We start from the raw sequence: 15,029 nt of genomic DNA on the forward strand, positions 1-15,029 counted from the left end.
TGGCTTATGTATGTATAAAAACATATGTCAAAATGAAAGAAGGGCAAGAACACCAAATCAGGGTACAGCACGCACTTTGTTTTGAGCTTGTTTTGACCTGTCGGACATTCCTACCCAGTGCAAGCATACAGTTCAATGGCAGTGCAACAGCGTAAAAGTTTGGGAGTGTCTATTTCAACATAAATGATGGAAGAAACTCCTGACTCTAACCTAACTTTGTGTAAATAGACAACAATATAGAAATATGTACACGTATGCAGTTGTGACTGGCATGATTCTTTTTTCTGAATTTATACAAACACTTTCATTTTATAGTAAATTCGTTTTGGCTAGTTTATGAAAAGACCTACATATGCAATATAGTAAAGGAAAACTTTGTCATTTATTTAAATTTAAACTTGAAACCAAGTTGCAAATAAATCTTAACCTGAATCTTTACGTGTTCTCAAAAGGTATTTCATAGCCTCTTGGTTCTACCTAATTGAAACTGTTTGCTTTCAGTGTTTTGTGCTTTTGATAATTTTAATAGACCTCAGTGACTCATTCCATTAAAATATTGGTGTTACAAAAGTGACACGAGTATTCTCCCATAAAATGCTTTGATAAAGCAAGTGTGTCGTTTCAAAAATAGTAATAACATTAGAGCCATAAATAAGTTTTAGTACTTTTAGTACTTTCACTTCTGATGCTTCTTAGGTAGATTTGAAGGCAAATACTTTTGTGCTTTTACACAAGTGGATGTCTGAAGGGAAGACTTCTACTCTTCCTGGAGTTATATTTTACCTTGGGTATCCATTCTTTAACACAAGAACATGGTTTGTGTACTTTGTCCACCACTGTATATCAAACCCATGCTTGATGTACTCCATAAGAGCAGGATATTTTCACAACATTAGACAATGCTAATTCAGATAGATGTAATCCCAAATTTCTACAATTTATAAATGTATATGCAGATATATGTAGATACCCGTCTTCTCTAAGCATATAAAAGGTCTGTGATTGCACTGTTTGTGTTGAAGTCTTCTAGAGAGGCAGTCCACTGAGTTGCGAGTGAAGGAACACTGTGGTCATTAAACTGATTCATACAGCTCCCACAAGCGCTGCCCAGAGGGACGATCACTGACCTCCTTAACATTCAATCAAACCGCGTAATTTAGTAATATCTTCTGTAAACAAGACAGAGACCACCAGCCATTCAGCTAATGACCCAAACGTTACTGTGAGATGAGAGAGATACAGAGAGTGAGAGCACTGGAGTTAGCAAGAGTGAAGGAGGGTGTGTGAGAGCTTGTGTTGTTTTTGGAGTCAGGCTGGTGGACAGTGTGCTGACAGAGGCCACATTCAAACAGTGCGACTTACTGCTTCGCCAGCAGGAATGGAGGGACAGATAAAAACTAGTGCACGCACCACATCACAGCCCAGAAGAGCAGAGAGATATAGAGAGAGAGAGATATAGAGAGAGATATAGAGAGAGAGAGAGATATAGAGAGAGAGAGAGAGATATAGAGAGAGAGAGATATAGAGAGAGATATAGAGAGAGATATAGAGAGAGAGAGAGATATAGAGAGAGATATAGAGAGAGAGAGAGAGAGAGAGAGAGAGAGAGAGAGAGAGATATAGAGAGAGAGAGAGAGATAGAGATATAGAGAGAGAGAGATATAGAGAGAGAGAGAGAGAGAGAGAGAGAGAGAGAGAGAGAGAGAGAGAGAGATATAGAGAGAGAGAGAGAGAGATATAGAGAGAGAGAGAGAGAGATATAGAGAGAGATATAGAGAGAGATATAGAGAGAGAGAGATATAGAGAGAGATATAGAGAGAGAGAGAGAGAGAGAGAGAGAGAGAGAGATATAGAGAGAGATATAGAGAGAGATATAGAGAGAGATATAGAGAGAGATATAGAGAGAGATATAGAGAGAGAGAGAGAGAGAGAGAGAGAGAGAGAGAGAGAGAGAGAGAGAGAGAGAGAGAGAGAGAGAGAGAGAGAGAGAGAGCTGGAGTTAGCAAGAGTGGAGGAGGGGGTGTGAGAGCTTGTGTTGTTTTTGGATGAGGCTGAAGTGATGGGCGTCTGACAGATGGAGAAAGTGCGTGTCAGCACCCACCCTCTAACACACACGCACACACACACTTTAAAACTGCTAACAAGTGCACACAAACCAAAGGATGGAGAGATGACAACAGACTGTTCACAGCTACAGCCCAATGGATTGAGTGAAAAGGCAAAACGAGAAAAGAAAGAAAGAAAAGGGAGGAGAGCAGCTGATTCCCCTACAGAAACAGAAGACCAACATGCATCCCACCAGCTATCCAGAGAAGAATTTCAAGAATGTAAGAAACACTTAAGGACTTATTCACATAGGTTTGACTATATTATAGATTGCAATAATAGACTTATTTCTAAAAGAATTCTATATGCTGGAAAATGTTGAATCCCCTGAGTGTTCCATTAACTATGCCTTTATCCTTAAAGACAACAGTACTGCAACCTGCGCTGTCTACTGAATTGTGCTTGTGCATCTTGAGCTGAGGCTGAAGGCAGTTAACTGAGCTGCTCACCTAAAATCCCCATCGCTGTCACATTCAGACGTAAATGACATTTTGACTCAGTGCTGATAAGAGCGCTAAATGCAGCTTCACCCACAGAAGACAGGAGTTTTATCATGTGTCCACAGCAGGCATCCATAGATGGACAAGCTCCATCAGCCTGAGGCTGCTCTTAAAACTCTCATTCTCGTCTATCCTGCTTTAATGAAAGCTTTCAGCAGGCTGTGCAGGAGTACCTCATATTTTCAGTTCAGAAACCTTAAGGCTTCTGTGTGACATTAGCAGCATTCTGCGCACTTAAAATTACGTGTCCAAAGCTATTAATAAATAAATGTTAAATTTAATTGTGTTAAGTGGGTGAGGAGGTAGGAATTTTAAAAAAAAATATATATTTAAATTGCCAATACGTCTTTGACTCTGAGGAATGCTCATTTGCCAAGTGCCTCATATCAGAGAGAAGACTCATGTCCAGGTGGTACCTGTTTACGTACAACAACTCTAGAACTTTGACTGACGCACACACACACCCACACACACACAGACAGAAGCATTGTGTGTTCAAAATATTTTAGGATGAAATAGTAACTAGCACTTACATCTCACATACGAATACTGGCAGAAATAGCAGTAATGTCTGTATGGAAATGTTTAGATGGCTTCATGCTGCTGTTGGCTGTGTACAGCTGCCAATTCTGCTATGAAGTGGGGAAAATCTATTTTTCAACAGCTACATGTAAACACAGCATGAGGGAGCTATTTTGTTAAGACAGGTAGCATAGTTAACTATATCTGAGCGAAACAGGTCTGTGTAGCATGTCAATAGCACTCTGTAGAACAAAGACATTAAAATACTGAAAACCGAATTTTGCTCCCAGAATCAAAAACCACATTGAATCTGAAACCTGCAAAGGAGTTTAATTTTTACTATGAAAGTATTTTATTCATTTAACCAAAGTCCAGGCCTAAGAAAAAGAAAGCATAATAGAGCAGAGAGGTTAGCTGGACAGACAGCAAAGGTTATTCAGCTTGCTGCTTGGGGAGGCAGTAGTGGGTTAGATGCTTAATTAAGCTCATTTACTGGAGATTTTACCAGCTGCTGGCTTCACATCGTTATTGGCACTTTGCGCTCCAAACACAGCATCAAAATCTACATTCATGGTGGGTATGTGAGCAGTGGGCTGTGGAGCGCTGCTCTCCAGACCTGAGAACAAATCACACATACACAAAACTTAGTCTTGGCTCTTACGGTGTTCGATCATTGTCACGCTATGGCTCTCTCAAAAGCCATAAACAAACGTGACTTTCACAGTCTCTAATTGGGTTTCCACTTCCTCCATTATTATGTTTCATACAGTGCAAAACAATGAGAGAAATCATCCTCTGCTTTTTGTTTCTGAACTACCTTTCACTACCACTTCATTGTCTTTCCTTTTCTTATGTGTGCTAGGGCTGCAAGATATGGACATAAAATGCAATAATATTCTGTGATGATAATCTATTAAGTTGTTGGATGATTATGATCTGACATAATATGCAATATGGTGCCTCTCTAACAAGGTATGCAACAAGAAGTTTCTGTTCTTTGAACAAGTATCTAATGTCTTCCTTAACCAAAAAAAACGTCTCTCTGTGTCTCTGTGTCTCTGTGTCTCTGTGTCTCTCTCTCTCTCTCTCTCTCTCTCTCTCTCTCTCTCTCTCTCTCTCTCTCTCTCTCTCTCTCTCTCTCTCTCTCTCTCTCTCTCTCTCTCTCTCTCTCTCTCTCTCTCTCTCTCCCCCCTTTATTAGGTACAGTTGCTTGCTAAAACATAGCTAATCAGCCAATCAATACACATGTAGTGGTGGTCAAGACAACGTGCTGAAGTGCAATCTGAGCATCAAAATGGGGAAGAAAGATGATTTAAGTGACTTTGAACATGGCATGGTTATTGGCTGTTTCCAACACCTTGTTGAAAGTATGTCATGAAGTAGTAAGGCAGTTCTGAAGGCAAAAGGGGGTCCAACCTTTTACTAGTACCTAATAAAGTGGCCAGTGAGTAAGTGAGTATATATTATATAACACACACACACCAAAACCAAAATTTGCTACAAGAATAGACACATTTTTGTGTTGTGAAAGGCTGTTATAAATAAATGTATTTCCAAAATGGTAACTTTACAGGAGGAAAGTCAATAGACCCAGATTTATTCCAAGTAATTTGTGGCCATTTTCTTTGGTCCATTTATCATGAAATTTACATATAACAGGCATTTATTGCTAGAATTGTTTCACAAACAGCAGTGATATATTGCTTACAAAAGCTCTTTATGGTGACACAGGTTTGTTGTGTAGATTCAAGGTCAAGAGGCTGTCATTCCATCTATGTACAAGTACACAGTGGAGTGAAAGGAAGAACACGGTGCAACATGGAACAAAACAGACTGTACAAAGCTATTACTTTTACTGTTATTACCTTTAAGCTTCTATTACTGCTTCTCACATTTTGCACAATTCTTGTATATGTGCCAGTCATCATGTTTAAAGCATATGTACAACAATTAAGGAATGTAGTTTTTAAACTGTGCACTCTACAAAGTTGCTTTAATGCAAAGTGGTTGTCACTCATTATGTATATGACCGGGGACTAAGCCTGGCTCGGGGAAGCAAACACTGCTCTGCAATTAGGCACAAATTCTTACGGCTACATTATGGTCAATCTAACTACGTCACTTTAGAGCTGCACACATGTACCGTAATTTGATCGGTTCTGTTATTGTAGCCCTTAACGAAGAACTCATCGCGGAAACGGATTCTGCAAATGATGATTAATTAAAATATGACTAATAGCTCTAGTGGGTTTGTGTGCTGCAGGTGTGCTGAATGCAGTGAGTGTATGGCTCCCTGTAGAAAAGTTAGTTGCTCCAAGTGTGACTGGATGAGTTGGAGCAGGCAGCTGTAGAGGCGGAGTGTACTGTCCCTATTCCTTCCTCCCTACCACGAACCACCCAGCCACCATCACAAACACTGACCTACAAACCAAACTTACTCAGCTCTCTCACAACAACGTCCTTATTTCACTTCTTGTTTAGAATGACTACCACTTAGTACTAATAAGCCTTCATTACCCAACCTGCTGACACACTGCAGTCACTCGATCCATTCATCTACAAGAGGCATGTTTTGGACATGATGGACAGAATGAATAAATTAAACAAAAGAAATTAATGAGGACATCATGTTAATTAAAAAACGCAATTTCTCAAAGTCTATGCAGTTGTCATACGTCCACAGTCTGTCAGTTCTCTCAGCACAGGATGACAAAATGTTCCCTAAACAAACACAGCCTTTTTAACTCCAAACCCTTTCTTCTCACAACACTAACACTATGACTTTCACTTAACAAAAGTAAACATTCTTTAATGGCCATTTGAACATCCTATTCCAATCCCAATGGTGCACCTCTAAAGCATTTGCTCATCAGAGTGAGTAAACATGTTGCTTGGCCTTTCAAAAATAAAAAAGGCAGGGTGTCAAAGAAAGTCAGTGAAACCTGGGCCTTGAATAAAGTAGCAGCCCAGTGCACGCATTGTGCTAGAAAGTGTAGAAAGAGAGCTACCTCCCCAGGCACTGGTGGCTGTGGATATGGAGGGAGTACTCTGTACGGCAGGGATGAAGGCTGGTTGGAGGTCAAACAGGTCGCTGGTGAGGTTTGGCATGCTGTGGAGGCAGGGAGACAGTAAAACAGGTGACACCAGATGATGTTTAGAAAACAGTCTAGTACAGCATTTTACAACAAACAGAAATGACAACATCTATCCTGTCCTTTAGATACCTTGAAGCTTACTGTATATTACTGAAGTACACAAATGCTAGTCAGAAAAGTTAGAAGGGATGTCCCAATCTGATTTTACAGAGCCAAATCAACGTGAACTTTGACAGAATTAATCTACTGTACTCTATTCATGCTCCTGTGGTAGAGCCAACAGAAGCTGACAATCATGCCTTGCAGCAGTGAGGCTTGCAACTTTTCAGAAGTTACGAAGCACTTTCAGGCTATGTTCACTTCACTAGGTTGAAGTGTCTCAAATTGTCTACCTTTATGTGAGACACATCTGCTGTTTTGCAGAACTATATGAAAAAACTTTTTTTCCAAATCAGAATCTATAATGCTTTCATATGCGGTCTTAGATTGGATACATAGCTGATTTTGGCCACACAATTTTAAAAGAGAATGGTCAGCTAGGAATTGCATTTTTTTCCCCCCCATATTACCAAAATCAACCAGTGCCAGCAAGTATTAAAAGTATCTAGCCCTTTTTTTTTTTTTTATCTTCTCCCTAATCATGAACAGCTCTTAGTAATCTCAAATTAAGAGAGCAAACTTAATTTGATCAGGACATCCTCACAAGTAATAGTTAAAAAAAAAACAAAAAAAAAAAAAACACGAGTTTACGAGTATGGACTGTGTGCTGTATAGGTAAGAGCACCTGTTGGTAACAGGGGCGATGGTGGTGTGGTTGGAGAAGGGGTCCATTGCCACGCTGTGGTTGATACTGTTCGAAGACTGAGTACCAGGGGAGGCAGAGGGAGTCTGCAGGCCAATCTCCTTTAGACGCTGATCCTGCAGAAACACAAATGCACCTTTACTTATGATGCAATATTTGCAACCTGTCATGCCTTGAAGATGGTGAAAAAGCAAAAGCAGTATAAAGTTGTGAGCCTTCAAACCAAGGCTGACAATATGTAACATTACTGATATACTGCAGTAATATATGAAGTCATATATGAAGATAACCAGACTGCACTAGTATATACACAGTTAAACGGCTAATGAAGACTGCCTAGCTAACGCTGTGAGACAGCTGATGTGCCATTGTCATCAGCTATCAATATTTTTACATTTGGGTGTTCAAAGTTTGCTTCTTTAGCTATGCACTGGAGCTACAAGGCTAATACAGCTATTAAATAATAGATGCTATTCCCAACTGGCATGGTGCAAAACGCATGCCTAAATCATTACATTCAGCTTAAGCCATGTTAAATTGTTGAGTAATCTCAAACAGTGGTTTATAATACTGTATGTCATACTGCTACCTATACTACACTGCTCAAAAAAATAAAGGGAACACTTAAACAACGCAATATAGCTCCAAGTAAATCAAACTTCTGTGAAATCAAACTGTCCACTTAGGAAGCAACACTGATTGACAATCAATTTCACAGCTGTTGTGCAAATGGAAAAGACAACGGGTGGAAATTATTGGCGATTAGCAAGACACACTCAATAAAGGAGTGGTTCTGCAGGTGGGGTCCACAGACCACTTCTCAGTACCTTTCTGCTTTCTGGCTGATGTTTTGGTCACTTTTGAATGTTGGTGGTGCTTTCACACTCGTGGTAGCATGAGATGGACTCTACAACCCACACAAGTGGCTCAGGTAGTGCAGCTCATCCAGGATGGCACATCAATGCGAGCTGTGTCAAGAAGGTTTGCTGTGTCTGTCAGTGTAGTGTCCAGAGGCTGTGTATATTGCCAAAAGCATTCACTCACCCATCGAAATCATTGAATTCAGTTGTTCCAATTACTTCCATGGCCACAGGTGCATAAAATTAAGCACCTAGGCCTGCAGACTGCTTCTACAAACATTTGTAAAAAGAATGGGTCGGTTTCAGGACCTCAGTGAATTCCAGCATGGTACCATGATAGGATGCCACCTGTGCAACAAGTCCAGTCGTGAAATTTCCTTGCTACTAAACATTCCACAGTCAACTGTCAGTGGCGGACGACGACGACGACGACGACGACGACGACAACAACGTGGTAGGCCACATAAAATGACAGAGCTGGGTCAGCAGATGCTGAGGTGCATAGTGCGCAGAGGTTGGCAACGTTCTGCAGAGTCTATCGCTACAGACCTCCAAACTTCACGTGGCCTTCAGATTAGCTCATGAACAGCGCAGAGAGCTTCACAGAATGGGTTTCCAAGGCCGAGCAGCTGCAACCAAGCCTTACAGCACTAAGCGCAATGCAAAGCATTGAATGCAGTGGTGTAAAGCACAGTAAAGCACAGTGGAGATGTGCTCTTTGGAGTGACTAATCACGCTTCTCCGTCTGGCAATCCCATGGACGAGTCTGAGTTTGGCGGTTGCCAGGAGAACAGTACTTGTCTGACTGCATTGTGCCAAGTGTAAAGTTTGGTGGAGGGGGGATTTTGGTGAGGGGTTATTTTTCAGGAATTGGGCTCGACCCCTTAGTTCCAGTGAAAAACTGCAACTTTGTAGGAACGGTTTGGGGATGGCTCCTTCCTGTTCCAACAGGACTGCGCACCAGTGCACAAAACAAGGTCCATAAAGGCATGGATGAGTGAGTTTGGTGTGGAAGAACTTGACTGGCCTGCAGAGTCCTGACCTCAACCTGACAGAACACCTTCGGGATAAATTAGAACAGAGACTGCAAGCTAGGTTCCAACATCAGTGTCTGACCTCACAAACGCGCTTCTGGAAGAATGGTCAAAAATTACTATAAAACACACTCCTAAACCTTGTGGAAAGGCTTCCCAGAAGAGTTGAAGCTGTTATAGCTGCAAAGGGTGGGCCGACAACATATTAAACCCTATGGATTAAGAACGGGATATCACTTAAGTTCATATGCGTGTGAAGGCAGACAAGCAAATACTTTTGGCAATATAGTGTATAAAAACAGACAAACCTCAGGCTTGGCAATTGCAGCCAATACCGTTTTTACCATTCAGAAGAGATGCATTTTGGCCAGTTTTTCCAGATAGCAGTATGTGGTGTACACCTGACTAGTCCAGCATGTTAAACTGGACATCCTGACACCACAGTACCAAACTCAGACTTAATCTTTTAAGACTCATATACCACCACAGGGTTTTCCAACAGTATTCATTTGCAATAATAGCAACCACCAGCCTAAAACAACCACAACCTCACAGTCAGAATTTGACTGAAATGAAAGCCTGTATTAATGCTACTTATTCAAAAACACTTGACTAGAAACCACATTAACTAATCTATCGCCAAAACATACTATAACTCCTGAACACTGACAACAAATTAGTCCAAAGTAGACCAATCACATAACACAAAGCCATAAACCAAGACAGACCAACCAAAGACCTTTTCACAAAGAAAAAGTGAAAACCGTGAGAAAAAAAAAAAAAGTTTAAAACTACACTATATTTTAACCATAGGGTCCTGCTGGGCCTCAAAACGTCCTCGGCAACTGTCAGAAGTAAAAAAGGGGTGTTTAAGCCAAAGCTGTGAACCTGACTTGAGTGACTAAATGACTACCTTTCAAGCTCTCTGGGAAAACTTGCGACAAGTACTGCAAGCTAAAATAAAACACAAATACCAGGCAAACTAATCCTACTGGAGAGCACTATGAACAGTTTACAGTGTTTGAAGCCTCTGAACATTTGCCCAATTTCAGGTGCTATTTCAAGCGACGGTGCTATCTAAACCTAGAGTACATTCCAGGACACCAGCTTTCCTACGCCTGCTGAGGGAGTGTTTGTGTCCCATATGGGATGACAAAGCCTCCAGACAGGGACAAAGCAGTTTTGGCTAACCTCACCCTCCTCTCGCTGCCTGAGGCTAATCATTGACGGGACGAGGGCATCTGGATTAAACAAACGCACACACATATGCGCACACAACTACCTATGCGTGAAGGACACGGCAAGATTGGAGATGCATTGCTCTGAGAATGCTAAGTCTTTGTTCTAAAACCCCACAGGAAGAGCTAAGCCTTACCTTATCACAAACTGATCCAAGACTAGTTCTCCAAATTGAGTAACAGTTTTTACATCAGTGAAGGTTTATTAAAACCCAATACACAAATGTCACTAAAGTCACTAGAAAGGCAGCATCTTAATTTGCTAAATGTTTATTTAATGATCATGAGACCACAGGACGCTTGACATTCTAAGAATTCTTAAAGCAATTTTTTTCATGACTCCAGTTTTCACTGTGCTCTCAAAAGAAAGGTAGTGTTGGCAAAGCTACTGTGCTATGACTGATGAGGACAGGAGGAAGTAGGCTAATATACAGGCAAATTACCAACAGGGGATTTGCACTTTGCAGGTCCATATACCTATCTGTAGAAACTAGGGCTGCACAATCTGTCTAGGGTGTAAGATAAAGATATATTCTCAGTGAATGTATACATGGCATATTTACAGCCATGCTGAAATGCAGCCAGATGGTTACATCTGGAGTGTCTGGCAAGTACTAATAACTGTCAGTGTTCTACACATAAATGCCACAGCTGAAAAGACAAAAATGTAAGCTGCTGCACAGCCACAACAGAGTAGTTGATTGTGAATCTCTCTTCTTTTAGACTTCATACAAGTACCACTTTTTTACAAATTAGATAAATGGCTTTTTGTAAATCCAAAAAAAACTTTTGGATGTTCCCTTTTAGTAACACAAATTTTCATAAAAATGCAGATTCCAAAAATATTGTCACCCTAAATTTGAGTATTCAAACCTCCCCTGGTATTAAGGAAAGCACTCAGCCTCTTTCTGTTGCATTTAATAAGGTTGGAGAAAACTTGTTGTGGACCCTTCCATACAGAACATTTCCAACTCTCATGAGATTACTGAATTGAATTTATTTAAGTATCAAAGATTGTCAGTCTCGAGATGGACTTCTTTTGTAGCACTAATCCAAAATGCTTGTGGTCATGGAGGTGGTGTCCCACTGCTGATTTTAAAATTGTTAAACCCCAAGATGTGTCTAAACTTTGAAATCCTGAAACTGTGACTTTTGGGCTTCTCCCTGCCTCTCGTAGCATCCTCCTCACTGTGTGTGGGCACTATACGTGGATGTGTCCCATTTCTAGCTTTTCAACTGTTCCAAGCTTTTGACTTTACTATGGCCCTGATTGGGCCTTCTGGTAATTTCAACTGTGGACTTATTTTTCAGTAGCTCTTCCCCTTTCAGTCCCAATGGTCTGCATGTGGACCCACATTTCAATTCCTCACGCTAACCATTTGCATATCAGTTTCTTGGTAGTTAGTGAATTACTTAAAGTACTGGAACAGTAAGTCCTATGATTAATAACTGAATAGTAAGTTTGTGGTTTAGGAGTTAAAGTAATGCTGCAAACAAAAACAAAACATGATTCTCTTAAATCATTATTGATTTAAAAACAGTTTTGATGGATGTAATGTGACCCTTCACAAATGCTGAAGCACACCTTGAGTGCCTGCAGTCTGGCTTGCTCCTCCTCCAAAGCCTGCTGCTTCTCTTTCTCATCCACACGAGTGAATGACATACCGGTGCTGGAGAGTGACGACACAGCACTGGAGAGAGTAGTGGCTCTGCAAAAACATACACACACACACACACACACACACACAAGTGAAATGAGGTCAGAGACTTGGAGGAGGCACAGTGCTTTAAAGTGATTTAATTACTATGGTCATACTGATGATAGTGCAGTACAGAAATCTATCAGTGGTAATCACAGCACTGCATGACCTGATTAAACTCATGAGCTTTCCTTCTCACACCTTTTACATCATTAGACTTTGTATGAATTTACCATATCAACTGAGGATTAATTCTATTTTATCCTAATCTCGGGTGGCAGGGATGCTTAAGGAAATTCATTAACTTGGCTGATTAAGTGACCACCTAGTCCTAGAAGTCCTAAAAAGGCATGCTTGGCTGTTAAGTACAAGTAGTAACATTTCTGAAAACAATTTCTTGATTTCTCTCAAGCAAATTACATTCAGAATTGACGTAGTTTATTTAAAACTGATTTTACAATCTCTCTTAAGCTGATTCAAAGAAGGAAATATGTTTTTAAGGGGTCATTTTCTGTTCCAGGGGAATTTTTTATGAATAAAATGTGTTTCATATACATTCCCTCAGTTTTTTGCAGTAGAGTTTGATGTACTACAAAAAAAAAAAAAAAAAAAAAAAAAAAAAAAAAAAGACTGTTCAAGTTTCAAAACATACCGCGCAGTCCCCAGTTCATATTTTAAAAAATTATCTTGTTAAAATCAATCATGGCTGATTTGAATACACAAAACCACAAATATTACAAGTGGACCTCAGGGAAAAATAAATAAGACTAAAAAATATGTAAACACAATTAGACAAGTAACAAATTCCACAGCAGTGTACAGACTCAAATGCTCTTCTGGCAAAAAATAAATAAATAAATAAATAAATAAATAAATAAATAAATAAATAGGCACTGGTGAATGCTTTTGGGCTGAACACTTGCAGCAGTTGCTCATCTAAAATGCATCCATTTTATCTGAGAATGAGGGCATTTAAGCAGTCAAGATCAAAAAAGGAAACAAAATTGTGAAGTACTGGCTGCTGCTCAAGTGAGACACGGACAGTCATTTTATTACATTTAGACATTAATTTGAATCGATTTATTAAATTTAAAAGAAATCTTTTTGGGGATGTTTTTGGCACCCTACTGTTGAACATGAGGACATTTTGCACAATTGTGCCCCAATCTTTCTGACAGAGAGCTGGATATACTGTATGATCTGATGTCTTGACATCCTGAAGGGTGGTCCTAGATCCACTCTGAAAGGCAGCCTCCACCTGGAGTGCGTCAGACACAGCAGTTAAATGTATGTGTACCTGCTGTCTGCAGAGAACTCCTTGGTCTTCTTGCCCTCCAGAGAAGCCAAGTGCTGCTCCAAAGCCTCCAGCAGGCTGCTGGGAGCCTGCAAGAGGAAGGAGAGAGCAATCAGGAATGCATAACCATTTTTCCTCAATCGCTCACAGAAGCACATGCACACACACTCCTCTAAATTTCAGAAAATGCCTGTAACATGCCATTACAGTAGTAAACAATTAAAAACGTTTATATATAAATAAATGAGAGAGAGAGAGAGAGAGAGAGAGAGAGAGAGAGAGAGAGAGAGAGAGAGAGAGAGAGAGAGAGAGAGAGAGAGAGAGAGAGAGAGAGAGAGAGAGAGAGAGAGAGAGAGAGAGAGAGAGAGAGAGAGAGAGAGAGAGAGAGAGGTTATGAGTGCAGTTAGGATGCATGCAAGATTAAGAATCCAGTCCTCAAATCGAATCCAGTCCTCAAATCACCTTGCCAACAACAGACAGCACACTTGCAGGCCTGTGAAAAGTATGCAGTAAGTAGACACTGACTACTTCTGATTTTGAATATACGGTATCTCACAAAACTGAGTATACCCCTCACATTTCTGCAAATATTATTATATCTTTTCATAGGAAAACACTACAGAAATGAAACTTGCATATAACTTAGTCAGTGTACAGGTTGTATAGCAGTATAGATTTACTGTCCTCTGAAAACAACAACACAGCCATTAATATCTAAATAGCTGGCAACACAAGTGTAGACCTCACAGTGAACATGTCCAAATCATCATCATCAACCAACATGTCCCTGGTGTCATGTGACTCGTTAGACTTAAAAGGTTCCAGGTGTGAATGGGGAGCAGAGCTGTTAAATTTGGCATTTTGAGTACAATTCACTCATACTGGCCACTGGATATTCAACATGGCACCTCATGGCAAAGAACTCTGAGGATCTGAGAAATAAAATTGTTGCTCTCCACAAAGATGGCCTAGGCTATAAGAAAATTGCTAATATCCTGAAACTGAGCTATAGCATGGTGACCAAGGTCATATAGTGGTTTTCTAGACAGGTTCCACTCAGAACAGGCCTTGCCAGGGTCGACCAAAGAAGTTGAAGCCACGGGTTCAGCGTCATATCCAAAGGTTGGCTTAAAAAAATAGACACATGAGTGCTGCCAGCATTGCTGCAGAGGTTGAAGAAGTGAGAGGTCAGCCCGTCAGTGCTCAGATCATACGCCGCACAATGCATCAACTTGGTCTGCTTGGCCATCGTCCCAGAAGGAAGCCTCGCCTGAAGCTAACGAACAAGAAAGCCCCACAAACAGTTTGCTGAAGACAAGCAGTCCAAGAACATGGATTACTGGAACCATGTCCTGTGGTCTGACGAGACCAAGATAAACTTGCTTGGCTCAGATGGTGTCCAGCATGTGTGGCAGCACCCTGGGGAGGGGTATAAAAGACAATGGTCCCTTGCCTACAGTTAAGCATGGTGGTGGTAGCACCATGGTCTGGGGCTGCATGAGTCCTGCCAGCACAGGGAGCTGCGGTTCATTGAGGGAAACCGTGCCGCATGGCAGTTTTCCAATTCGATAACGATCAAACACACCTCCAAGATGACAACTGCCTTGCTGAGGGTAAAGGTGATGGATTGGCCAAGTATGTCTCCAGATAACTCAAGGTGTCCAACATCCACCAGCTCTGTGATCATTGAAGAGTGGAAGAGGATTCTAGTAGCAACCTGTGCAGCTCTGGTGAATTCTATGCCTAAGAGGGTTAAGGCAGTACTAGATAATAATGGTGGTCACACAAAATATTGACACTTTGAGCACAATTTGGACATGTTCACTGTGAGGTGTACTCATGTTGCCAGTTATTTAGACAGCTATTTGGCTGTGTGTT

General features: G+C 40.8%; 1 protein-coding gene across 6 annotated transcripts in view; it reads right to left on the reverse strand.

Moving 5' to 3' along the window:
• si:ch211-200p22.4 (phosphatidylinositol-binding clathrin assembly protein) overlaps window positions 1-15,029 on the reverse strand; it is a 72,021-nt gene that overhangs the window by 18,244 nt on the left and 38,748 nt on the right. For all 6 annotated transcript variants that reach the window (XM_037546346.1, XM_017710269.1, XM_037546336.1 and 3 more), the window contains 5 exons: window positions 13,155-13,240; window positions 11,743-11,866; window positions 7,008-7,141; window positions 6,137-6,237; window positions 3,634-3,744 (listed from right to left, as the gene is read on the reverse strand). In XM_037546346.1, coding sequence (XP_037402243.1) covers window positions 3,634-3,744; window positions 6,137-6,237; window positions 7,008-7,141; window positions 11,743-11,866; window positions 13,155-13,240 — 556 coding nt within the window. The remainder of the gene's footprint in view (window positions 1-3,633; window positions 3,745-6,136; window positions 6,238-7,007; window positions 7,142-11,742; window positions 11,867-13,154; window positions 13,241-15,029) is intronic.

This window comes from Pygocentrus nattereri, chromosome 2 (genome assembly GCF_015220715.1).
Source record: "Pygocentrus nattereri isolate fPygNat1 chromosome 2, fPygNat1.pri, whole genome shotgun sequence".
Classification (NCBI taxonomy): domain Eukaryota; kingdom Metazoa; phylum Chordata; class Actinopteri; order Characiformes; family Serrasalmidae; genus Pygocentrus; species Pygocentrus nattereri.